Source organism: Pavona decussata, unplaced genomic scaffold (genome assembly GCF_977016875.1).
Source record: "Pavona decussata unplaced genomic scaffold, jaPavDecu1.1 SCAFFOLD_11, whole genome shotgun sequence".
Lineage (NCBI taxonomy): Eukaryota > Metazoa > Cnidaria > Anthozoa > Scleractinia > Agariciidae > Pavona > Pavona decussata.
Window position 1 is genome coordinate 3,035,790 of NW_028145434.1, and position 27,302 is coordinate 3,063,091.

Sequence of the window (27,302 nt, forward strand, 5' to 3'; positions counted from 1 at the left end):
GATTTTCGCTTTCAAACTGAAAACTTTCTTTGTGACGTAAATGAGAAAAAAATGCGCGCGCAACAAATCAGCCAATCAGCTCGCGTTAAGTGATCGCACGCAGTGGTTTGAATTTACGCACGCGTTGTTCTTTGTAAATAATACTTCCCTTATTGTTCACCATCATGATTAAATTTTCCAAGTTATTGGCAATCTCAATATCACGTGATCTGCACTTTGAAAAGTGATTGCTTATTGATAGATTTGGAGGTTTAAAAAGGAATACGAGCAAGAAACTCCTAAACATGGTGCTGGATTTTGAGATACAAAAGCGATAAGCACAGAGAAATTAGTAAAGTTATTGTTAGATCTATATACACGCAAAGGAGCAGGAAAACTATTTTGAAAAAATTAGCTGGAATTTGGGAATAAATCTTAACTAAACCTAGATAAAGGGTCAAAATTCGCTCATATCTACTGGGAGATTTGTTGACCCGTAGGGGAGACCAAGAAATTTAGCTTGTTTGGTATTCGGGAGAGTTGGCGTATTTGTGAATCCCGTTTCCTTCTGGAGTCGAAAGTAAATCCTTCTCCAGGTATTTTACCACAAGACGCGGTACATAGAACCTGGGCTGATGGTACATGGGCCCTGGTGTTTTTAATGGGCCTATTTTTCGGGGAGGGTTTTCAAAGGAGCTTATTACTGGAAAGTATTTTACGCGTCAAAACAGGTTGGGAAGTATCACGGGGCCGATTTTGATGTGGTGAAAATGGTGCGGCGAGACCTTAACTTTGTTACAAAATAATTCTAGAACATCAGGAAAAAGAAATCTACTGAATTCTTGAAAGGAGCAACTCATGACCTGCTCTGGTGCATTTTGGAAACGAAAACGCGAGAACAGTTAGCCTAACTTTTTTCAAGTTGCAGTCCATTCTAACCCAGTCCATCTGTGGCCAGAGACGCCTCCAGCGTACTAAACCTATCGATGTGTGATCATCTACAACAAATCTGAGCAATACTTTTAGGTTTCTGTCGAAAAAAAAAAAAAGTTTTGGGGTTTTTGATATAACACCAAATTCCCGTGATACTTGCCCTTTAAACAACTTAAACAGCTAACAGGAGGTAATCATACTGAGTATTCCATGGGTTTTCCGTATCATTTGCTAGAACCATACTTGTGTTAACAAAACGTGGGATGGTGGATATGAAACTGCCATTAAAAAATAAATTTTTGAACGGTGACAATCTTGTCGGGAAACACATGAACACAGTTGTTTTAAATTATCTCATTGTGGTTTGGAGAAATATTAAAATGAAAATGAAAATGAAATGAAAAAAGTGCACTGATGCAATCCTAAATATTTTTTAAAGTCAAAATAACAATAACAATAAATAGAAGTTAATTAATTAATAAATTCATAACGCACATTATTTAGGGGAGAATAAAACACCCCAAAATTGGTTTTCATGCTTTTCAATTTGACACAAGTTGATTTTGGCAAATAAAATTGATCGCGCAGAAAGGAAGTATAAGAGGGGTGATGGTGAGGGTGGGGGTGTGGGTCGTCAGGTAAAGGATAGGAAGAAATGAGTACACCTACTCATCAAAAACACTTTTTCATATTTTTAAATGCATTGCTATTTATTTTGCACTTTTAGTATTAAGTACACTAAAACAGGATACTAACGATAGAATGAGTGAACTGACATGTACGTCCAAAGTTGAAGTACCATATGAACACATCTCAAGTTAATTTATTACTGATAAAAAGACAAAAAGACGAAACCTTAAACACAGATTTATGAATGGGTTGTAAGTGGTTTAGATAAAATACTAAGTGCTTTTTTATTTTCTGAATAATACTAATCTACACACGATCTTGTTAAAAGGGTAAAAACGTATACACTTAAGATATTCTCTGACTACATTTTAAAAGTACTAAATTACAAGGTGCTCGTACAAAGACCACTGCTTGAGTATGAATGCGACTTTTCAAAATCGTTTCAACGAGATTAAGTACGAGTACGACTTTCAAATGTCAAATCAGTCACATCCCCAGAACTGTCGCTCCTTCCCGTTGTTTACCAGCAGATAAGGAGACCTTAGATTGGTTTGACAAGTGGTTATCTAAGCCACGAAAACTAGATTTGACAAGTCGCACTCGTACTTAATCTCGACTCGTAGTCAAATGTGAAGGTCCCTGTTGATGGTCGAAAAACGAGAGACAAAAACTTTGAAAGTCGCAGTCGAACTCCGTCTTGTTATCAGAATCTGATCTCTGGCCGTGTTCTCACTTTAACCCTTTAACCCCTAATATCAAAGAACAAATTCCCCTATCTTGCCCCCATACTTTTCTTATAAAAGTACTGGGGAGAATTTAATACAATATCAAGAACATTATCAGTGGGTAATGGTTTTAAGAACATTCATCTTGTGTGATCATATCCTTAATTCTCATGACCCCCGGGGTTGAATAAGCATTGATATTACAAGGAGAAATTTGTTGCTGATCACTGTGTGTAACGGGTGTAGTTTGGAAACAAACAATACACATGAAATAAGAAAGCTGTACTCAGCCTCAATCTCGTTGGTGAAAACAGATCAAGGGCTGCATTCATACTGCAACAGATCAACAGATCCGGCCTTCACCAGGTCGGTTACAGAGGGGTTACATTCTTGTGTCTGAGAACTGACGCTGATAATAATGGCCAGTCCAGAAACCATTTACCCCGGAACCTCTTATTTAAGCAAACAGATCAAAGGTTTTTGTTCATACTACAACGAATCCAGTTTGGAGCTGGAACAAAATTTGCATTGATAGGCCTTCTGTTGAAACGGTTCACACGGCTGCGTTTTGGAGCTGCTGCAGTTTTGGGTCTATGCCAGTCTTAAGGCGTTACTAAATCAGTGTGGACGCTTTTTCGGGTTTAGAGCAAATGTATGACGCACCCATGCAAATTTTGTTACGGATCCAGACTGTATAGGCACAGTTCTGATTCGTGCAAGCTTATGCATCGATACAGTGCGTGAGTATACAGCTATTCCACGCTGTCAGCTACAACAGAAACTACAAGGTCTCGAGTGAATGTTTAAAGTTAGAAATTCTTGGGAGCTTCCAATTGCGCGCCGAGACTCCTGAAAGCATTTCTGCGTGACTTATTAGAACATACACTTTTATTTGCGTAAGCCCTGGGCCCGGTTGCTCAAAGGACAACTACGCGTCAAACTTCAGAATTTAGCTTCAAAATGAAAGTTCTGTGAGTGGCTCCTGCCCTTCAATTTCTAATAGGATAGTTCACACTCAAAGTTGTAGTAAACGGACAAAAGTCTTTTTTAAACTGAAAAAAGAAAAACCAAACGTTTCTGAAACACCAAGCCGTGGGGTTTTGGCCAGGTGTCACTGTTTATGAGAAACCAAGCCGTCATTACCTTCTACAAACTAGCACATCATCAGTAGTAATTTATCGCCAGTTACTGCCGCTTTCGACAACCCACGAACTCTGAAATTCAAGACTCAACCAATTCTTACGTTTTTCACGGTTGTCATTCATTGTCGCGCGTATCTAAGAAAACGACTAGGAATGGTAAAGGAAGAGGAGGGGGGGGGGGGGGGGGGAGGTGATTCTACTAGCGCGGAATATAAACGTTTATAATTTTTAAAATAAATTATTTGCCACCAAAGGGAACGATTTCGTGTAGCAGATCAGTATTTGTTGAATTTGATGTTGCCAATTTCTGACAGGCATGTTCTAAAAAACAAAACAAAAAAATAACTTAACTTTCTATAATTTCATAATTTTAGTGTTGTTTTTAATTACCTTTTAGTCAATTTCGACTTTTTTCTATAGTTTCTGGGAAATTCAGAACTCCAAAATGGCGGAGACATCTCTGGACGCACAAAGTTTCATTCTCATAACTTTAAAATTACCGAAGTATATGAAACGCTCCAGAAGACGAGAAAAATCCCGGTCTAAAAAGGTCGAAATAAGGTCAATAAGTCCAAAGGTCAATTTAGTGCATTATGATTGGTAGATTTCGATCTATCCTTCCGCTGCCTTTCAACGTAAATATCAGTTAAGTACCAAGGCCTTCTCTCTTGCTTCATTGTCTGCGTGAAGCCTGAAGCGGAGACTCGTCCCTGCAGGTGCGTGTGTTATTCGGTGATGTCACTGTACGAACATAATATCCAAGCCTAAGCGAGCAGGAAGAGCCTAGTGACTAGGCTGCCTAATTATGATTAGTTTCAGGAATACAAGTAATCAGTTGGGATTTGAAGTTCAGAGTTCGCTTGTAACTTAAGGTAAAATAAGTTCGGTCACACTGTTCCCTTCTTCAGCTCAGAGGACAGTTAAGACTGTCACCACAGTTTCTACTTAAACACTCTAACGATGTGAGAATTTACTTTTTTTTTAAGTCCTTTTCACTTGCACCACGTATCGTATAAGGACCTGAGATTCTTTGTACACAACGTACTCGCTTTGATTGTTATAAAAATACCGCACGTTGAACCTCTCCTCCAGGCCAGGCTGTTTAATACGCACTCCAGCGGGTACTACAGCTCCATAAGGCGTCGTCACATCTTCACTCGGGTCTGGGATCTCATTGCTGACAGCCAACACGCTGTCAAATCCCTCGGGAGCACTTTCGTGGTACTCGTGACGCGGGAGTTCTTTCACGTTACCTAGGGCAACCTTAAAAAAGAAGGGTTGAAAAAACATAAGATAGTAAACATGCTTTGTTTATCGAGCGTGACAGTTGACAAACATGCGACTGAAATCGTGTTGTTGGTTTTCAATACAAGTCTCGATTTTATACAGAGAATCTAAGAAACGTGCTCTGTTATTGTTGTCTTGCTAAGGACTATCAGCTCGTGTCCGACTTTAGGTAAGTCAATCCAAGCGAATGGCGGAAAACAGAAAAAGTGTTGAACGTCAATAGCATACGAATGACCATGTCCGTGCAATGATTGAGAAAAAATTGAATATTCTATTATTTTGAGCGTAAGGTTTGAATTGTGCGTTAGAAGTAATTCTGTGTATAAATACTGCGATCTGAAATTGTACTGTGATTCATTCACTGTTGAGTAAAGTATAACGTGACCTAAACATCTTCAATCGGTCCTAACCTCTCACGTAAATAAATTCGTTTCTAGCTGCAAAAAATCCCAATTTAAAACTTGCGAAAATGCAGAAAAACTTTTTGGGCTGGGGTAGAAGAAACGTTAAATTGCCTGGTTCTGCTTAGAATTTCATTGAGACCCTCAAAAAAGTACTTCATGTTTCCGTATCCCTGAACTGTCTCTTGGCCACTCTGACGGATTATGAAGTGGTTCTTCTGATGCGGTATTTTATGCGCTTATTGAGAGGCAAAACCAGTATTACTGGATGAACTGGAGGTGGTGATAATGTCGACGACGACGTTTTATTTTCGTTTACGTCGAGTTTGATATATTTAACACTTATTCCACGAGCGCGCGTTGGATATGAGATGATAGATAGCCAACGAGGCGCGAAGCGCCGAGTTGGCTATAATTATCTCATATCCAACAAGCGCGAGTGGAATAATTGTTTTATTAAAAACAATCAAGAAATGTTGTAAGATATGGCTGGTTTCGCTTAGCAAGAACAACCAGAAGAGCGCTATTTCTCGGGCATGGTATAATGGCTCATATACCATGACCGCTAAGCCAATTAAATCCCTGGAATTGCATTATACAATGATCCAGTTTTTAATAATATTGTATATATCAACATCAAAAGAGAGATTTTAAATTGCGTCCACGGCAACCGGCAAACGTGGGATTCGCGTTTTTTATTTGAGCACATAGATAAGATTAGATTAAGATTGGTGTAATATAATTCCAACCTTTGATGCTAACGCAAAACGACTCAATTTCACTGAGGAACTGTAAAATGCACACGGTCACGTGATCATTTTCTGGCGTTTGCCCTAAATGTAATTCTAAATCTCTCTATTCTCACTTTAAGGGAAACTTCCCCTTGGTGATCTCGGTAATGGTTTTGATATCAGTAAGCTTACACAACAGGATGGGTAATTGTCCCTTGCGTGAACAGGGTGGCACACCATTCCAGATAAAAAACCCGTCTGCATTTTCAGGTCGGATGACAACTGCTTCCGTCGCACATCGCGTCAAAATACGTTGGAAGTCAGGTGTCCCCATGGTCACTCCGTAACGACATTTTCCCGTGTTCTATCCTTACCAGTCCTGTTATTTAAACACATTGTCGTGCCTTTTTCACATTCTAGTAACCCGAAGTTTCTTTCTCATTTCGTTGACCATGCCAACTCCGTAATGAGCTCTCGGTATTTCGGTGAAATCAACGCATGAAACTAGAGCCAGGACGCCTTGTGACTTGGCTGTGTCTTTCAGTTTTTCAGTATTTCATGATAAATTAGAGTTGAATACCATGAGTATTTTAACTATGATAAAAATACGACACGATTTGTTTCATCATGATGTTAAGGTTGAAACCTCACCTCGCATAGGAGCAGAAAGCCATCGCTTCCCGATCCATAATCAACATAGCACATACTCTTCTCCAAGCTGTCAGATGTGTAAATACCCTGTTGGACACGCCAAAAATAGGAAAAAGGAAGTAAAAGATGTTTTAAAAGTTTCAGCCGCTTTACAACAGTAAACATTTCGCTACTGCAAAAGCATTGGCAATGCAACAAAAGCCGAATGCGAGTGACATTCGATAAATTGGTCTACATGTGCGGGACGTGTCTTCTTTTAAACAGGAAGTTCCGGTACAAAAGAGGCCTGGCCTGGCGCTTTTAACCTTCAGCTGACAATCAATCATCAGAGCCTAAACAACTGACAAACAACACATATCTTTTTCCAAGACCCTTAAAGGCTTTCACGATAAACCTGTCGAACAAATTAGAACGTGGTATCTAACATTGCTAATGAAAAATTAAAAAAATTTGAGGCATATATTTTCAGAGGACGTTTGAATCAACACCTTGCCACGACTGAACGCCGTCCAAATTTGCACGCCCACAAAGTGTGAAATGGAGAAGGGGGTTGCCCTTTTATAGCGGAACGTCTTGTTTAAGTCGCTTTGCATGCCATGCTTTTGTATATAAAGCTGTTTAATTTAACGTGATTAAGGGTCTTGTAAAGAAAGGTATCGCGTTGCAAATTATCTTGTAAGTACAAAACACACACAAGAGTTCCCTTGAGGATAGTTTTTTCATACATCGAACTACAAACCTTTCCTAAGGACCACCCTGAGCGTGAGGCCTCTGGCGGGGCAATCCTGAGGCCTTGCTGCAGGATCCCCAGCATGTTAGCTGTTTTAGTGCCGTGCCAAAGCAAGCGGTGGTTTCCAGACACTCCACAGTCTCTGAATCGCTCCGCCTCTCCTGCACGAGAGACCCTGAAAACAGCTTCAACGCCAGGCGTTCTCCTTCCACCTGAAAAACAACATCGATCAATCGGGAACGCAACGACTTAAAAATATCTTCTGTTGTTGTGGATAGGAGGAGGGCACTTTTGCGACGTGAGCATCGTATTGCACCAATCACCAACGGCCACAGTGCTGCTTATAATGATACATATAATGATACAGCGCAATCGCCTGATGAACACCAGCAGAATAGCGGTCGATATGTCGCGATCCATCTTAATGGTCCATTCTTGTTGGTCTTCATCAGGCCATGGTGTCAACTGGCTGTGTATCAATATAAGTAGCACCATGGTTGATAATGATTGCTCAGACTGCACGCTTTTCCCACAGGGGTCCGCTGTGGTACCGGTCGGTTGTTGCGCTGTTTTAACGTGGGCATCCATGTTAAAAGAATTTGAACCCTATTGACGTTGCCAGAGCGATGTCTCAATGTCTCATGAGAATAGCCTCTTATCCCTACGGATGAAGCAGTATTGAGCACGGCCAAAAACCGCCAAGTTAGTAACAACTACAAATAACTACTCAGATTACTCACTTGAGTTGTGTATGTACTCTAGTAAGAGCTGGCATTCGTCCGATTTTGGGTCCATCAATTCCAGTCGACACCCGAGCGATTTGTAGACATAATCCAGCGGGTTTATCTCTGAAAAAAACGGAAAATAGATTCTTTCCATCAATCTGCAACCATCAGTCAAGAGCACAGCAGGGAGATGGTCCTAAACAGTGGCCTACAGGTAGACTCGTGGCGAACAAATTCATTTGCAAGGATGATGTATTGTTCAGTGAGTGACACAGGCATACTCGGAAAAAAGGAAATCCGAGTGCTCCGATCAGGAGTCGAACCTAAGACGTTCCGATTACTAATTCGGATGCTCTACCACTGAGCTGCAGGAGACTCGTGGGAGCTAAGGCCATTAATCTAGGTTCACGGGACAACATCCTGTAAACTGCTAGGATTTGAACGTGACATGCGCCTCGTATATTGCAGGGATAACTAACCACCAAAACGTAATGTGCAGTGAAGAAGAGCCAATCAGTGTGGAGTATCCAAGTTAAGGTTGAGAAGGCAAGACATGCCAAGACTGGAAGGATCTTATTTCGCCCTGGACATGGCGATGAACAGCAACAAGAACATTAAAAGAAATGGGTGGGGTTGTCACTTAAAGGGGGCACTGTTACGGAACATTTGCTGTATGCTGGTCAAAAAAGCTAAAATATTTGATTAAGAACAGTTTTGATCTCTAACGTGAAATTACTTTTAGAGTACCGGGAAGAAAATATGAAATGATTTCTTCGAGGAAGAATAAACCATAATTTTTTTTTCAGCAAATTTTCCAAAATACAAAGGAGGAACTTGACAAAAATGGCCAATGTTTTCAATTTGCAATCCATTTCCATCTCAGCCATCCGCAGTCAGAGATGAATGATACTAGTTTCCTTGCACTAGTAGGGTTATTGTTAACATAACTGAACCATTATGTTTACGTTTACATCCATACAAATATATTTTTCGGATATTCAAATGGCCACTAAAAACTGTTGACACTGCCTCTTAAAAGAAAATTAGAATTGCCTATGTAGACGAGCAATGAATGCATGATAACCCACCGTTGCTGCGGTATTGTGCTCCCAGCAGGATCTTACTGGCTTCAGCAAGCTCTGTCAGATTGTAGAGTGCATCCATGTGTCTTTGAATGACGTCATTATCATTAAGTGGCTGAATTCGCTCATAAGTGTAGTCAGCCATGGGCATCAGCATGTAATATGTGTTGCTAAGCTCAGCAATCTACGGCGACAATAGGGAGGACGAGAGAGAAATATTTCGGTAACATTTTATATTTCAAGTAATATTTGCAATATTATTTATCAAATAGATTTCAATTTGCCGTGCTTGTTTGGTAACGCACAGATGACGTCAGAACGTGGTACAAACAAAAAAGTACACTAACAGCCGCAGGCGAGTAGCGTGATTGATATTCTTACCACGTTTTAACAAACACACTCAAATAGACATTTTAGCTTTGAGGACAATTGATAGGAAAGTGGTATGCATACCTTCTCAAATTTCTCTTCAGTTCCTTCTAAGTTACGTCTGTCGATTGTGTCTACAATTGCTCTGTATGAAATAGATTAACGCAATGAAATTCCATTCAGACAACAAGAGAAAAAAATTAATAGTAATGACGATGCGGCAAGGGTGAACAATTGGCCATTTCCGAGTTGCTGTGAACCTCATTATGAAAGCGAGGCTAAGTGCAAAAGCTTTTCATATGAAAATTAGTTTTGTTTGCAAATGAATAAAAACTAATTTTCATAATAAACTTTGCACTTAGCCTCGCTTCCATAATGAGGTTCACAGCAACTCGGAAATGGTCTATTGAGAGATGCAGGATCACGGTTATGACAAACTGCAGAAATAACCTTGTGACCACGATTGTCCTGTTTGGCACTCACTATTTTGCGTTTCTAAGTGACGTTAGTAGTTTCGCGTTCGCATCAGGCCAGAATATTTTTGGACGATTCTCGTCTATTTACTTTTTTTTTTTAAAGAAACGTTACTGCGAATATATTTGCGGTTCGCCGTAAACGCGATTCTCAGTCTTTCTTGTATCATACCACGCCAATCAAACAGTGGATATATAGCGTCGACAATCGCTACAAAGGTTCTTGCCCATCATCATAGGCGGTTGCATTTTTTATACCAGAGAAGAGGTAAATGAATCAATACTTACTTAATTCCTCTTAGCAAGTCACGAGCCTGCTCAATAGTCTCTTTGGAGAGTCGTCCAAACGGCATGTAGTTCTGGTCGATTCTGAACCTGTAGTTGCTCATAGCAGAATTCAAAACACCAAACTTTGTCTGAAAGCAGAAGGTAAGATTTTGAATATTTTGAAGTACTTCATATGTCTACAACGACAACGACAATTTAGTTTTAGTTTTGGGGGATTGTATTGACAAGCACTTACAATTGCCTTCATGAATGATTGTAGCTCCTCCGAAAGATGTGATGGCGGACACTTGGCCAACTGAAATGGCTTTAGAACCTCCTGCATTCGCTTTCGTTTGTTTTCCGGGTTTCTTTCGGGTAACACAAGGGCGTACTTCTTTGGGCGTTTCTCAAATCTGTTAAATCAAACAAAAAAGACGAAAACTACATGGCTGAGATCTAACTTTACCAGTTCCTGTGTCAAATCACAATACAACAAAACAACAACAACAACAAGATATCAACTGAAGTGATTTTCCCCAAGGGAAAACAAACGATTGTCGGGTTTAGCGATTTTTGCCAAGACTCAAGGAAGACCGTGAAAACTTTAGGCTCGTTTTTCACGCTACAATACATTGCCATCCTGGCCTTCCGTAACCAAACACAACTATTTACAGTTTGAGAAAACTTTACAGACATTTTGAGCTTTAGTGAACCATTGTTTCTAAGGCCACCTTTGATTTCCATGAGCCCTTTGGCTTTTTCAATAAACACAACTCAAACTGCAACATAGATGCTCTCAGTTGATGTCAATCTAAAATAAAATTTCGAGACGTGGTCTTGTGAAACACCACAATAGTTTGAAAATGACGATACAAGAGAGGAAGCTTTGACGATAATGATGATGATGATCGTAGTGGTGGTAGCGATGACGACGAAGGCAACGTTAAATTAATAGCATAGAAGCAAAGAGATTGGTGGATGAAACAACCGCACAGGATAGACGTTACTACGCAAGTTTGTTGATGTTACTCAACTCCACAGTCAATACTAACAAGTTTGACATACTTATCCTTATTGATCCACTCATTGCCAGTCTTACTCTTGAAGATCTTCTTAAACTCGCCTGCAGCAATGTCGGGATCACTGAATGGTGTCCTCTGATGTTGGCCACTGTCTCCCACTCTTCCCCACCGGTTGAATAACACCCAGAGATCCTTTGCTTTGTGGTGGATGATCTATACATCATAATGACTTAATCTCTTCCAAACACCTTTGATAAATATTTCCCAGAGGACACACAGCGGGGGTTTTGTTTGAGCCCTTAGTCTCTGATTCAAATACTAATTACTGCAAAGAAGGCTCTTCAGTGGCAGTATCCTAATGCAGTTTGAAGTTTACTTAAATCTTATTAAATTTTGATATTGGGAAGTCTTGGGAAGAAAAGGTACAAATATATCTTGCCCAATCATCCACACTACATGTGCTTTAAGGATTCCTAACATTTCAAAAATGTCTCCAAGATCCCCAAACCATTATTACCTTCAAAGGATTTGTTTCTATTTTGGGACCAGTCTAAAAGGCATGAAATTAATTAGTGCTTAACATTTAAGCCAATGACAGAACGATCAGCATGAGGTGTTGCCCAACCAATCACAGTTACGACTGCCTTTCAACAAATGTTGAAAAGTGTTACCATGCAATTGTGGGCTCTTGGGAAGCATGTTGGACTTTGTTGAACGAGGAAGGGCCGTATCCCATTCAACAATGTTCAACATCTTATCTTGAACACCAAAAGAAAACGCCAGGCAATTAATTGCGGAGCCTAAAAGTTGCAGCTTTTGCCAGAAAACATTCGAAAAATGTTAATTCAGTGAGGCTCTGAGATGTTGGTATGTGGTAAACCACAGGTGTAGAACTAATCTGACCTGCATCTTGTAGAAGTTATTTAATCCGAACATTCCATATTTGACATCAACTTTGGACATCAGAATGTCATACGGCACACCAGTATCTGGATCCACATAGACCTCCCTGAATGATAATAAAAAGTAGACACTTTGAATGCTGACAAAAGAAGTTACGTAGTGCACATTTCATTAGCATGAGATCTCTTATAGTATTGACTAAGTGGAAACAGCTAATTTTCAATGGCTCGAATTTATAACATTGAGATACAAATAGACAGTAATTTTTATGACTGATGGAATTGCCACATGGACAAAATGAAATAAACAAAGACACATTCTTACGACCATCCAACCTGATTCAAATTCAAACTCACGGCCTTCCCGAAGACGATTCAATGCTCTAAGCACTAAGCTATAAGAGACTCATAGTACCAGACAGCTAACTTTACGAATCCTTACCCTCCACCCTCCATTCTAAAGGCTGAATCAACCGTGACTTTCGCATCATCTTCAGGAGGCTTATCTTGTTCTCTGGCCTCCTGCAAGATTTTCTCTGCATCTGCTGTCGGATCTGGTGCAAGGATTTCCCAATAATCTCCATTAGAGGTGACAAAACTGAAACCTGAATCGAATTCCATTGGCTCTTCTGTATCCTGTGTTGTAAAAGAACAGGAAAAAAAGGGAAAAGTCTTATCACGAAATATGGTATCCTGAAATTTTTATTATTATATTAATTAGTCTTCGTGTAAACTACTCTGGTATTCTAATAGTAGTAGTAGCAGTAGTAGTAGTAGTAATAATAATAATAATAATAATAATAATAATAATAATAATAATAATAATAATAATTTGTTACTTATACTTAGGCAATAATCCTTAGGCAATCAAAAGTATTGTAAGTGTTGTAAATATTGTTAGTATTGTCAGTAGTATAGGTATGGTAAGTATGTTAGTATCAAAAGTTTAGATAGTACAAGTACTGTAACTGTTACAAGTATTGTAATTATTATAAGTAATGTAAAAAGTATTTATCATTGTAAAGGTGTCGTGTAAGGCTAATATAAATTTTAAAAAATTGTCTTGATTTTGAACACTGACAGGTTGCATATCACATGATTTTAAGACGTTTCAATGGTAAAAGTGAATCTGCTCAGCTCAGCCTACAGTTCTTTAAAGATGGCAAAATCTTCTCGCAACATTTTGATTTGACCCCAAAAACTCCACACTTAGACTCATTGTGACGTCATCTTTTCCAAACACAAATTATTTCTGGTTTAAAAATATTCATGACAAGCCATTTTTGTATAACGTAATGAAATAGAATGAATAATAGATAAAAACTCACGTTGATTGCCTCAGAGTCCTCCAGAATCTCTAGCAGCGCCTTTGCCATGACCCCAGATCCCTGCTGTTTGGCATAATAGAGCGGTGTGTGGCCATCCGAGTCTCTGAGCGCCAGTGGAGTATCAAAGCCGGCCAGAAAGTTCAACATGTTGACATTTTCGGCTGAGCCATACTAAAGCGATAAAGGAATGCCAAAGCTCAACGAACTAAGCCTTCCTTTTTGTTACTAGTACCTATTTCATGCTTGTTATGGGTTATTCTCCGATCTCTTGAAAATACTATATATGAGTCTCTCTAACGTCGCGACAATATTCTCAACTTGAAGAACACAATTTTCCTAATTTTCTTTGCACCGACCGAAGTAAATTCTATAACGCATCGCAACTTCACCCACATAAGAACATTTTCTGTACTTTGAAAACGTTTTGCTGTCATCTCACGAGATTTGTAGGGCGGGTATGAAAATCAGTTTGAACGTAGCAGACACTTCCAAAAAAATCATGGTGACATTGTTCCTTTGAAGTGGTTTACATTAATGTCTATTTTCAAAATAATGCGGGGCAAACAGCTGATACGCATTGCTTAAAACCACCAGTTCAAAGGAAGCGTCTGCGCCTACGAACATAAGGCAACAAAATACACTTAATGTCTGGTTACGATGTTTTGTTTTCCTGAGAGGCTCGATGTAACCCGCCTGGGAACAATTGCTGAATTGTATCCCGCGAGAGATACATTTGAAATTTGTTAAAGCCACTTGATCGCTAACCAGCTAATGACAGTCGGAGTTAAACCTGAGGAAACCGCAGCTGTATAGCAAGACAACTAATCTTTCTGTTTTTTGGTTATTATGAAGACAAAAACAGTGCCGCCACTTCACTCTGGGTGACAGTCTACCCACAGCGAACTGTCACCTTTCTAAAAAAACCGCCATTACCAATATATTCCCCTTGTTTAAGAGAAGCAAGGTGGAGATGAAACTCTACTCCGAGACCAAAGCACGATAGTTGTCGCGTGTTCCAAACAAACACCAATGGTTCGTCTTCCGATGTCAGGTGCAAAGCACCTTACTAATGAAATGCTACTTCCACAAGTACTGTATGGACAGTCACCATGTTACATAGACCTTATTCAAAAATGGCTGTATTGAAATAAGACTCACTCGCCTCATTCAAGGTGAAATTTTCTTTCGAGTTTTGAACTCACGAAAGGTTAGTAAGGTTCTGCGCATGTCCATGAATCAAAATACTTTTTCGCCTTTGCTCGCTATGAGCCAAGCCTGTTTAATTTAATTCGTTGTTTATGAACCATTCGGAAGGGAATAGGTAACTCGGGTGGTAATTTTTTCATATGATTGCGTTATTTCGCATGCAAATAACTGTAAACACATCAACCGTGGAATAAATCCTACGGGTCAACGCTAAATTAAATATCGACAATATGAGTACAATCCACTAGCATTTTCTCTGAATTTTGGTCATCAGTCATTTCGCTTGGACTAATTATAAAATGTGACTACTGAGGTACATGTGAGTGGGATTTTTAAGGCCATAAAGTTGATAAGAAAGAGAAAAAAAGCATTTAGATTCTACACATGTGCTGAAATGTGAACCCCTCCCTTTAATTTGAATGCTGACACAAGAATATTAAAATGTCATTTGCATAGCGTCTATTACCTCTCTGTTCTGCACACAGTGGTGGATGACAGATTTGCCATCATTGTCCTGTAATGTCAGATCGACCAGTGTCGTTTCCTTTGTCTCCCAAACTTTTCTGTCATCCGTAGCAAAAGTCAGCACTTTGGCCATGTCCATCATATTGTCACGAACAGCTTCCATGAGCGCTGTGCGGCCATCATGCTGAATGGATGGAAATTTATTAAAACGATATACGATAAATGGGTTTGAGTAAAAAGCTGAGTAGAAATTAATAAAACTGTCCAGCTACAAAAATTGCAAACAAGTGTAAGTTCTTGACCGCCACCCTGGTTATAAGAGTTGGCTGTACCAAAACTTAATGAATATTCCTTAGGAAAAAAGGTAATTTAGCTTCCTCGAGAATGGCAACACTTCGTCGCGAGAGAAAGTCTAAATAGTCCAGCCATTAACTACATGTTGTGCTGTAAAAAGCGACAAAATGAAAAACAGTTTGATTGGAGATCAAAACAAGGAATTATAAACAAAACGATTGGTTTAGTGACTGAAGGTGAATAATTCGAAACACAAAAGACGTTACTAGCAAAACGGCTTTGGAATTGTAGCCTGGGTGTACTACAACTGGATTTATGCGCTATCCCGTCGTGTAGGCGGCTACGAAAAGAAACTCCAACCCTACAAAAATACAGCTGCCTTTTACAGGTCTTTTCCGAGTTACTTTGAACTTCATTCTGAAAGCGAGGCTAAAAGTTTTTATTATGAGAATTAGGTTGCATTCATATGAAAACAAAACTAATTTTCATATGAAAAGCTTCGCACTTAGCCTCACTTTCATAGTAAGGCTCAAAGCAACTCGGAAATAGCCTATTCTAACATCAGCTCAGTTGTGACAGAGTTATAATTACCTTAGAGAAGTTGACTGAGGCTCCGTGCTTCAGCAGCACGGAGACTACTTTCTCGTTGTTTGCCACAGCTGCTTCGATTAACGGGGTGGTAGTATCTTCACTGTTACTTTCATCACCACTTTGAACACTGTAACACACGTCCAAGTTCTTGACATGGCATGCTGACGGGCTTATAAAGAACCTTAAAACGAAACGAAAGTTTCGTGAGTGAACCTAAAGGACGCGAAACGACACGAATAACCAACAACTTTAGCAGGAATGTCGTCTTCATTAAAGATATCTTAAAAATAAGTATCACTTACTCTACAAGTGTTATTATTCCTCTTTCTGTGTTCGAGAAGACTGCAGCCAACGGTGTGACTCCATCATTGTCAGCAACATCCACAGAGGAAGGAGAGTGTTCTAAGAAGAAATAAAACTACAGTCAACAGACTGCTCTGAAGGTCACAAGTATATGAACAAATACACTGAATGTTACGTTACCGAGACCGAAGACACAGCTAGTGTGGACGTGCTAGCATTCTCCTGTATGCTAAAAATTTTCGACTTTTCAAAGAAGTTAAACGATGCCTGTCGAGGCCTTATGAGAAAATTTTAATTTTTACAATTTGGGTTCTCTTCAGGAATCTTCGAGTGTCCTCAGTAGATTTCCATAAACGCTAGAACAGGAAAGTAAATCCTTAAAACTCTGCATTGTTTCCTTGGCAAATGCAATGTTGCGTTAACATCCATTATGTATAAGTGGGATGTCTGGGACGGATTTCTCGTGGTAAGACAGGGAGATCCCACTCGTGTTTTTATTTTTCTGTCGGTGATGTCTTTAGGGAAACACAAACTAACTCGTGGGATATGTCTCGATACACTGCCGAAAACAAATGCTTATGTTTGAAGATGACGGAGATAGGTGATACGGGGATCCACCCATGTAAGGCAAGATTTTTTGTCAAACAGATCACGAATTGGAACTTGTTAAGAACACAAAACCCTTTGAAACTGAAATATATCGTAAAGCAGTTTCACCTAAAATTAAAATGAAAACTGCACCAGAGAATTGCGTTTTTCTGATTATTGATTCTCTTTGAGGTGGTTGTGGGTTTTAAGGACAACGAGAGTAAAAGAAGACAAGATAAGTCTCGCAATGAAAAAAAATATATATATTAACCCAACTCTTGTAAGATTGGCAAAAAAAAGTTCCTTCCTTGCTTGCATATAATCTCTTCAAAACACCTTGTAAAAGGTTTATCTTTTCTGACAATTTATATGCATACCCCACAAAAACCTGCAGAAGGCCAGATTGTGATTGCAAGCAGCATAATGCAATGGTGTGGCTCCTTGAGAGTCGACAGCTCCAGCTTCAACGCCTCTCTGAACAAGGTGATAGGCAATCTGAAAAGAAATTCAACTCGTGTTTCAAGACGCCATGTAAGCAACCACAAGTCAAGGTTTACAATACAAAGGAAAATCATGGATAATCGTTTTTTCCAAAGCTTTATAAGAACTATAAAATAAAATAAAAGTAGTATACCATAGATGGATAGACCAATTTTATTCATTTATACAAATAGAAGAGTCGAGTGTTTGGAACCGTATGTAATATCCTCGGAGACTTTGCTAGTTTTATGCGTACTGAAGCGCTGTTTTCTCGAATCCATTTTTTCACTTGAAGGGGACAAATTAAAGAGCTAAAACTCATAGGGAATTTGTTCCTTTGCCTTCAAATTTGGAGAGTAGCTAGTTTAACATATAAAAAAATAACGTGTCTGCGAATTTTTGCTTTTAGGGCACCGGGGAGAATATGAAATGATTTCTCCGAGCAACGTTTTTTTCCATGAAACACAGGACAAACTTAAAAAAAAAAATGACCAATTTTTTCAAGTTGTAATCCAGTTCCATCCTAGCCATCCGCAGCCAAAGATGAATGATACTAGTTTCTGTGCACTAGTAGGGTTATTGTTAACATAACTGAAACTCATGTTTACGTTTGCATCCATAGCTGTATGTGACAATAAAAATAGATGCCACTGCCCCTTTAACGCAAGCAATGTAGCTTCTAAGGAACAATATTTTCACAAGCCGAAAGATCGTTTTCAACTTGCCCGACTCTTACCTCTTCCACCACCTGGGTCCATAATTTTGCACAATGAATAGCCAACATGTGAAGCAAGTTACGGCCTTTCTTGTCAACACCCTGAACAACACCATCTTTTCTTTGTTTTCTTAGCAACGCCCACGCGAGATCCAGCTTATTAGATTCCAGGGTTGCCTGAAATAATGACGCAGTAGAGTCATTGAAAGATGCGTTCCTCGTTGAATGTATGATGGATTACATCAAGAACACTGGGACCAAGCTTACTGAGTAAATTCATGTGAATGCCGATAACTTTATGTTTAACATATGCCACTGCAATAATGCTTTGAAACAATCTTGCAGTAAGCAGTCTTTCTTCATTCAATGGTCGATCATTTCTCCGAGGCTAGAAAATCGCAATCAAACCATAACTCTACACTGTTACTTAATTTTAATTAACCTCTTCAACTCCCACTGCATGCTTTTGTAGTACTTTGATTACTGTTATACACAAACCAAGTTATACTGGTCTACTAAATAGCAAAAAAAGTACTTATTGAATATGGATATTCTCAAAAACACTTGTCATAAAATCAAATAAAAACTAGCAAAAGTAACGAAGGGAAGTGTGAAGGTATTGAACAATAAAGAGCTGATTTCAGGTCTCTTTTTCTTGCGAAAAAGGCATAACGAGAATAAACTATCAATTAACAAGAAAGAATGCTCCACAATTAGAGAAGCGAAGACTTTATTACAATGTAATAAATCATAACAACACTCCGACGCGAGTAAACAGGCACAAGGGTATTTGGGAAGCCAGCAGTAAATGCATGTACGTAATTCACCTGTATGGCTTCAATAAAGTCCAATCCAGAAACTTCCAACATCAAATAGGCTATCCCCTGCCAGTTATTATCAATAACAACACGGAATGCTGATCTGATATCAGGCTTGGGCTCTGACAGGTTAACAACATTCTTCCAGACCCAAAGACTCTCTTTCATCCTGTAGAATAAATATTAAACCACAATAATTAAACCATTTTACATTCAAGTATCTAAAACAAGGTTTCTTCACTAATCACGACCATAGAACACGCGACTTTCTCATGGGATTCAAACCCATGTCGCTCCACACATCTTTCCTGTTCGATTCCATTCACCAACGTCCATTTTTTTGCTGTATTGTGCTCGCGACGAACATAATGCCGTTTAATTTCGACAATGTATGGCCGAACTTAACAGTCACCACTTGAATATTCATTAGCGAACTGAAATTATTTTTATTGCAAACGTATCTGGCATGTCCGGTATAAAGTCCGGTATATGTCTGATATAAAGAGCTGGTACATCTTGGTTCATCTCTGTCTATATTATTACAATGAAATGCACTCACTCCTTTTCATATCTCTTCTGGTCCTCTGGCGTGAGTGGCTTTATAACTAGACAAGATGCTGGCGCATTACTCTGCATAAACATCATAGCACAACTGAAGACCAAATATAAACAAATAGGCGGCGATACACCAATAGTGAGTAACTGAAACTGTGGGTTTTCAAAAGATTGTCAGGTAAAATAACGGTCATCATCACTGCATGAATTATCATCTACACGTCTCTGATCACTACTCGGGTCAATCGGTCAGAACAGAGTGATGAAGAGTTTTAACAAATAGTACATAACAAAGGTGAAAACATCACGTCTCATGCAGCCAGTGCATGTCTCGGCACCTATACAACGGGACGACTAAAAGGGATTGGACTGCCCCAGAACGAGAAAATACTCCATTCCAGGGTGACAACTCGAATTTTGTCAAGTTTCTCAACACTGTGTCGTTTCCTTTATGAAAGTCTTCTTGGAATGAGACAATATTCTGTCTCCAGAAAACAGATCATAATAAATATGAACGTTACTCGGACAACCGACCTTCAGGAGGGGAAAAACAAGGCAGAAGGGCTCTTGGATATAATAGGAAACTGCCCATATAAAAGTGCAAACAGGAGACAAGCCTTATGGTACCAGCCATAACAAGTTTGTGCGAGGAGGACCCACCTTGTCAGGGGTAGGGGTTATCCAAGACACCGCCTATCTCATGAACATTTCCGAAAATAATTATATTGGCTTAAAAAATTTGAGTTTACACAGACATATTTAGCTAGCAAGAGTCACCATTACTAGATGAACAAAAAAAGTGAAGTTTGAATCTCATTGTCATTTTTCATTGCTGGATAGAGGGATGGCTAAGCAATAAAAACACCACCTTTTGAGGTTGAGGAAAGGGCGGCAGACAGAGACCACCATCTACTCTGTGGTTTGATGGGACCTGTTTGAGTATCGTAGTTTTGACCACTTCCCTAATATAAATGTAACCACTGACAGTAGAAATATGACAAAAGACCCCAAGGACCACGCATAAGACCTCGCACAAAATCACATACCCATCATGTCCCTCTCGCAGCGCCAATGACAACGGAGTATTTCCATCACTGTCTTCGATTTCAAGAGATGCACCTTTCTGTAAAGAAACAAATGTCACACAACAATTGCAGTACACATGCCCACTTTACAGTAAAGAATATATATCTGTTGTACGGTAAATTTCCGTTCTCCATACAGACACCAAATGGGATTTATTAGTAGTATGGACGTATGATCGCGCATTTTCCTGTGCAAGACAAGAGATGCCTTAAAGGCAAACACGGCAATCACACGTGTATGCTATGAACCAATCCACGCTAAAAGTTGGGTTTCAATTGCTGGGGTCAATGCAGACATTTTCTAGGTGTCTAAGAAAATAGCAATAAGATTCAAGCAATACTAAAGAGTGGAAACGATAGCCCATGGATCGCGTTATTCGGTTGACAAATGACAAGAAATGCTCGCACAGACTTCCAATGTTTCTCTGGTCGATATGCATTTAAGGAATACTCAAGGACGTTATAACTTTACCTGAACATTTTCCTACTCCATAACTTTAACATTTTGTCGTTAACTCGTTGACAATTTTCAATGACACCAGTTAATGTCATTCTAAAATCAACTTTCAAGATTTGGTTATGTGAAGCACCACGACAGTTACCAAATGACAAAATAGAGAACGAACGCTAAGAGGAATCGTCAAATGAGGAGGTGGAGGATGCAGGAAAACTTCCATAAAAGATTTCAGTTTGGAGATACCGTGAGAGCAGTCAAATTCTTTCAACTGTAAAGATGATGATGATGATGAAGATGACGACCGTGACTTGGAATTCATGTTAAAATTGACCCGTTGCAGCAAACGGTCACATGGTACAAAAAAACCCTTGCTGGAGAGCAAGTTACGCACTTGGACATCCAAAACAAAGAGACTTCACCCAGTCAAATTTGAATGTTCTTTGCTTTGGATGTCCCAGTACGTAGCTTGTTCTCTAGCAAGGTGTTTTGTACCATGTGAACAATAGCTGCAAAGGGCCCATTCTTTTCAAATTACAGACTGTGGTCACTTTTCTTTACCTGAATAAGATTTAAAGCACAGATTGTAGCTCCTCTGAGAGCTGCTCTGTGAAGAGGTGTCTGTCCAAAGTTGTCCTTGTGGTTTAGCTCTGCCTTGAGATCTTTCCCCTGCTCAGTCATTGCTTCACAGAGCAGGCCCGCCACAGATATGGGGTCCATCATGTTATAATCTGCGTGCCTTTAGGGAAACGAGATAAGGCAGAAATAAATGTAACCTAACGGCTTAAATACCTCTCGCTGCGATATGTATACCGTCACATTACCTTATTACGTAAGAGCAAAAAATTGCAATAATTAAAGATTAAGGAGTGCGTTGGATGTCACCAGGCTCTCTCTCCTTTGCAAAGTTGGTGATGATTTCATCCGCCCCTGCAAAATCTGCGGGGGATGCCAGAAACGCGTTCCAAGATCCATTCATTCAATCAACATCGTCCCATGCAATCTCGACTCCAATCTGTATGAGGACTGCGTTCTTTCTATGTCGAAAGCAACAAAATTTACAAGGCCTTTACTCTCTACTCTTAAAAGCAGTAAATACAGAACTGATAAGCTAATGAAGGGACGTTATCCGGGAGGTGAAAACATTCTTCGCCTGGCCATCAGTAACCCTCATCTACAATTTATATTGACCGTTTCTCCTTTGTACACCAGATTCAGCTACTGAAAATACAACCTCAGCCACGTGGCTCACCTGCCATGCATTTTGACAAAGGCATAATGGAGAGGAATTCTGTTGTGCATATCCAAAGCAGTCGTGTTTGCTCCATACTTGATCAACAAATCCTCCACCTCTGTGAGCGTTTCAAAGTCACCAGTGGTGGAATTGACAGCATAGTGAAGAGGTGTGCGCTTCTTGGCATCTGCGGTGTTTACACTAGCACCGGCTTCAAGTAATGCTTTGCAGAGCTTCAGTGGGGTAGAGTTACTGTCTGTGGTACCAAGACAAATAAGATCAAAATGAAGTCAACTCTCAAACAGAATAAAAGTAGTAGCAAGTAGTACAGTGAAAGCTCTCTTAACGGACACTCTCGTAAGCGGACAGCTCTATTTTATTTACGACCGCCTTCATAAAACCCCGTTTGAACTCCCATACAAACTCTGTATTTACATATTCCCGTAAGCGGCCACGGACACTTTCAGAGTTTACGATTTGAGACTTTTTCTTTGTTTTTAGCTCCCGGAAGCGGATACCCGAACGGAATATCCCCTCTGAATCTTATTTTAATCATTCAATCTCACTGGACATTGCTGTTCATTACGATGATTTTACAGTGCATTTATCGTCATTATCGCGGCATAACATAGGCAATAAAACAAAAAAAAATCATTTAATATCTAATGGTGGTATTTTTTTGCAATCCCCACGTTTATTGTTAGTTGGCAGTCTCCCTTTAGCGGCCATCCATCCCTTACACCTGCCAGTGGCCGCTTACGAGAATGGTTCTCGTAAGCGACCAGCTCCAGTTACGGACACCTTTTTCGCTTCCCGATGGTGTCTGCTTACGAGAGCTTCCACTATATTTCAATTACTTGGTGCAAATAGATGCTGCATAAAGGAGAATCACGGGAGTATCACACAACTACACACAGAGATACCGCTCAATGCGACTCGCGCATTAAATGTCGGTAACTTCCATTTAATGGGAGAGGTTGAGAATTCGTGGTGAGCTTTTGCCTCTAAAATTGAAAATTTAATTTTTTGAAACACCTTAAACAAAAAATAAAATAATACTAACTGCTCGTACTTTTCCTCATCACTGCAGCTTGGAAAAATTCTTGACAATTCGTAAAACATACGCGCCTATTACTGCGCGATGAAAACGCCAGAAAAAGGTATACTTAATGTCGTTACTCTATTCGCTATAGCTACCGAATATTAACTGGAAACTGAAAGAGTGAAATACCACTTGGGTTGGTTACTGCCCAAGACAAAGCAGTGCGGCAGGCATTGTCAGCAATGTTAGGATCTGCATTGGCTTCTAGTAAGTGTTTCAGAGTAACAAGACGGACACTGAACGGTCTGCAGGAAACGAAACAAATAAAGAAGAAGACAAAAAGAAAAACATGTTACTTTGCAAAGATGCGTAAATAAAACAGGGAACGTAAAATAGCCTTTACAAGATATGGTCGCAAGATTTGGCCACAGTGAAGAGATTCGAGAGCTGACGTTTCAAGCGTCCTTCGTCAGAGCAAAACGTCATCTCTAGAATATCTTAACGGTGGCCAAATTACATTATCAACTCAACTGATAATAATCTAATATTCGTTTCCACTCCCTCAAAGACGTAGCACCACAGTTTCTTTAGAAACTAACCCCATTATCTTTCTGTTCAAAATGTTGTATTAAAGGGGAAGTCTCATGGGGTTTTTGACCTGTTTGGTTAAAAAAGGGGAAACAAGACCTTCACATAGCTACAAAACAATTTTAGAACAACGAGAGGAAAGAGATCAACTCAATTCTTGGAAAAAACAACTCGTGATCTGTTCTAGCGCATTATGAAAACAAAAATGCGAGAACTTGAAAAACGTTAGCCTAACAGTTTTTCAAGTTTCAATCCATAACGACCTACTCTATCTCTGGCTAGAGGTACTAATCGACAGTTTTATTGCACTGGGGTGAGAATTTATAACAAAACTAGACAATTATTTTATATTTCTCTTGACAGACAAACATTTTGGGGTTTTGAAATGACAGCAACTTCGCGTGATACTTTCCCTTTCAGCAAGCACCAATGTGACTGTTAGTACTAACTTTTCAAAAGAGCTGGAAAAAGGGTATCAGCATTATTGACAGTGGAACTAACACTTGAAAGCTGCAATTGCAGCAAATTGCAGCAGTACCTGAACCCATTTAACTTCTAGTACCAAAAGACCTATCAGTTCAAACCTTGAAGCCAAAATCAGTGGAGTTGCTAGTCCATCATCTGTGTCATTCAAGGAAGAGACATTGACGTCCGCGCCATTGTCAACCTAAGAATTAAACACAATTAAAGCTAACAAATTAAACAGGGCACCTTTTGTATGTACCTTTTTGCGGTGTCTTAATATGGTTGGACTTACCAACAGTTTAGCTGCTTTGGTGTTCCCCCACTTGACTGCTAAATGCAGCGGTGTGCGGCCGTGACAATCAAAGGAGTTCAAGATGGATTTGATTCCTTTCACGTATTCAAGAACGAGCTCCAAGAATGGATAAAAATTCCAGCTTTCATAAACAAGGAAGTGAAGGCAAGTGAAAAGTCCTGAAGAAAGAAAAATTGCGTACCATCACTTTGTCATTTACAGCAAAATACGACCTTCGTAAGTCAGAGTCAATTACCGCTGCAACCCTGACGGTGCAAGTGAAAGGACATAGTGATGGCCAGACTCCTGGTCGGCGATTCATGTCCCATGCTCTTAACATGTTGAATACTCCGTCTTGTCATTTCCAAACTGAGCTTGAGATTTACCATCTATCTTCCTTATCAAACTAAGTTTAGTTTTGAATTTGAGGTAAACACTGCCGTCATGCAGCGAGGCAAAAATGAGGTTTCACATTTCCAACACCGAGCATTTTCTGGTAAAACAGGTTTGTAAGTAGTACTTACCTGTAAGTCCATAATCCTCTGGTGAGTCCACTGTCTCTGTTGTTGGAACAAATTCAAGTGTCACACTCATCAGCACAAAACGCATAAATCATGACCGACCTGTCAGAGTGCCACAATCGCTCAAACAAAGTCCTCTAATTAAGTACTTCAAGCCGCAAAGAAGTATTCATGTTCTTACAGAGTACTCTCCCGACATTATGGACCCTGTCAGATAACAGGACTTTTGCCGTGTCCATGTATTAACCAAACACATGACAACTTTCTCGCCTGGACTCAACTTATAGTTCAATGATTGGAGCATCTGACTTGGACTCCTGATCGTCACAAACTAAATTTTTCTCATAGACTATTCGCTTGACAAACAAAATAAAGTTCACTTAATCACAAACGTTGAAGCAGGAACTTGAGCTGTCGCGTATGGTTTTTCTGTGCGGCAAAAACGTGAGGATTTACTCTGAGAAATAAGGTAGAAAGTAAACTTAAGACTAAAGACTCAGTTTTTGCACAATCAATTGCCATCTGAGATAGAACGTTCACAGCTAAAGGCGGAAAATCATGACGACGAAAAACAGAGCTCTGACTACTTTATCTTTCAAGTAATATTTGAAAATGTCTGACTTCAGACAGTAACTTTTGGAAAGAAAAACTGTTGGTGAATTGTCAAGAAACGTAAATTGGAGTGGTACAGTTAGGTCTCTATACATCTGCCTGTCCAAAACTATCTTGCAAGGCACCGTGTCAGGAAGACGGAGGACACTAGTAATGAAAAGATGGAAAGGCAATAAAAGAAATAATGGAAGTTCTGGAGTTACTCTATCTCATAGTCGACGGTGGCGATCAGTGCAAGAAGCTGATTGTAAAATGTAAGTATACCGTTTGAAAGGTTCTCATTCTGTGGATCACCACCATCCTCGTCACCATCAATCCACATTTTCTGCTTTTGATGTATTAGGGAGATATCCACCTCCTTGCCTTTCTGCCTTGTCAAACGAAATGATGAAGGACTTCTCAAACTCACCTGAGGGAAACCAAGACAAAATAGATTTACTGTACTTTTTATGTACCCATGTTCAGGCACCTTGGGTCCAAAACTTTGGAATTCCCTTCCATTATCCGTCTCAAGCTCCACCACTTTTGCTAATTTTAAGAAGCGTTTTTAGAACTTTCTTTCTCGCAACTTTGAAACTGACTGAAGTTTATTTTATCCTTCTGCCCCCTAGTCCTAAAGTATTTTAATTAATGACCAAATCATGGGGGACCTCCTTGTAAAAGCCTTTGGCTTTCTGAGGTCTCCTCACTGCTCACTGTTTTTTTTTTTTTTTTTTTTTTTTGGAACGTTTTGTATTATTTATTTTATTTTTTTATGAAACTGTTCTTGTTCAACTCACATTTTAACTACTGTAACCTTACGTATGAGGTGGTGGTGTAAATAAATAAATAAAATAAAAAATAAAAAAATAAACTACCAATGTTTTACAAATACACGATCAGCATCAAATATACACAATACTTATATGACGAGGAATCATGGTAATTTTCTCTTCAGTAAAGAGGAGCTGTTGTATGGAACAGCTTACCGGCTGATGTAAAGAAATCAAAATGCTATAGAACTTTAAAGAATTCATGAAATGAAATGATATATTCAAAAACAGTTATCTTAGGTTGGTATTGGAAACAGAGATAACTTTGGACAATTTGTGTAATTATTTTATTGATGCATATTACATCCTTATCTTGCGTCCTTTGTCAAAACCTTTAAATACATGATGGCAACTAAAGAGACTCCTTTAGCGTACTCTTATCTTTGGAAAACCGCTCCGGTGGAATGCGGTCTGGCAAATTCTCAAAATTAATTATCCGAATAATTAAACCTTTTCCAGCCTAAAGCAAAAACAGTAAAATGTCTCCTAGACAAAAAGCTAAAAATTCTGACACGGAAGCACAGAAATTTGTAACAACACATTATGTTTTGCTAGTGCTGCCAAAGATAAAGGTAAAACGAGTTTAGAAACACTTATTACCATAACTGACGTAGTAATTCTAACGACATTCACTGGATGACAAGTATTCATTAAAGGGTGGCTTATCTTACAACAAAAACATACATTTGACCCTTTCTTGATTTTTCCAACTCTGGCTTTTACACTGCATCCAAACTTATCGACAAGATTCTGCAGATTAAAACAGAGTAAAATGTCAGTTGATAGGTGAACAGACTAACCGGAG

At 39.3% G+C, this 27,302-nt stretch overlaps 1 protein-coding gene across 2 annotated transcripts in view; it reads right to left on the bottom strand.

Annotated features, from left to right (window-relative positions):
• Positions 1 to 1,594: 1,594 nt before the first annotated feature.
• The window catches only part of LOC146488217 (poly [ADP-ribose] polymerase tankyrase-like), a 49,189-nt gene continuing 23,481 nt past the window's right edge, over positions 1,595 to 27,302 (bottom strand). For both annotated transcript variants that reach the window (XM_085122337.1, XM_085122329.1), the window contains 28 exons: positions 27,182 to 27,247; positions 25,950 to 26,094; positions 25,077 to 25,112; positions 24,553 to 24,731; positions 24,380 to 24,462; positions 23,397 to 23,512; positions 22,184 to 22,421; positions 21,493 to 21,670; positions 20,439 to 20,515; positions 19,397 to 19,489; positions 18,847 to 19,006; positions 18,041 to 18,196; positions 17,202 to 17,319; positions 16,236 to 16,335; positions 15,934 to 16,114; positions 15,050 to 15,232; positions 13,378 to 13,548; positions 12,492 to 12,685; positions 12,051 to 12,156; positions 11,191 to 11,360; positions 10,382 to 10,538; positions 10,147 to 10,274; positions 9,470 to 9,530; positions 9,023 to 9,200; positions 7,950 to 8,057; positions 7,219 to 7,421; positions 6,480 to 6,566; positions 1,595 to 4,672 (listed from right to left, as the gene is read on the bottom strand). In XM_085122337.1, the coding sequence (XP_084978463.1) occupies positions 4,391 to 4,672; positions 6,480 to 6,566; positions 7,219 to 7,421; positions 7,950 to 8,057; positions 9,023 to 9,200; positions 9,470 to 9,530; positions 10,147 to 10,274; positions 10,382 to 10,538; positions 11,191 to 11,360; positions 12,051 to 12,156; positions 12,492 to 12,685; positions 13,378 to 13,548; positions 15,050 to 15,232; positions 15,934 to 16,114; positions 16,236 to 16,335; positions 17,202 to 17,319; positions 18,041 to 18,196; positions 18,847 to 19,006; positions 19,397 to 19,489; positions 20,439 to 20,515; positions 21,493 to 21,670; positions 22,184 to 22,421; positions 23,397 to 23,512; positions 24,380 to 24,462; positions 24,553 to 24,731; positions 25,077 to 25,112; positions 25,950 to 26,094; positions 27,182 to 27,247 (3,954 nt within the window). In that variant the 3' untranslated portion in view covers positions 1,595 to 4,390. The remainder of the gene's footprint in view (positions 4,673 to 6,479; positions 6,567 to 7,218; positions 7,422 to 7,949; positions 8,058 to 9,022; positions 9,201 to 9,469; positions 9,531 to 10,146; positions 10,275 to 10,381; positions 10,539 to 11,190; positions 11,361 to 12,050; positions 12,157 to 12,491; positions 12,686 to 13,377; positions 13,549 to 15,049; positions 15,233 to 15,933; positions 16,115 to 16,235; positions 16,336 to 17,201; positions 17,320 to 18,040; positions 18,197 to 18,846; positions 19,007 to 19,396; positions 19,490 to 20,438; positions 20,516 to 21,492; positions 21,671 to 22,183; positions 22,422 to 23,396; positions 23,513 to 24,379; positions 24,463 to 24,552; positions 24,732 to 25,076; positions 25,113 to 25,949; positions 26,095 to 27,181; positions 27,248 to 27,302) is intronic.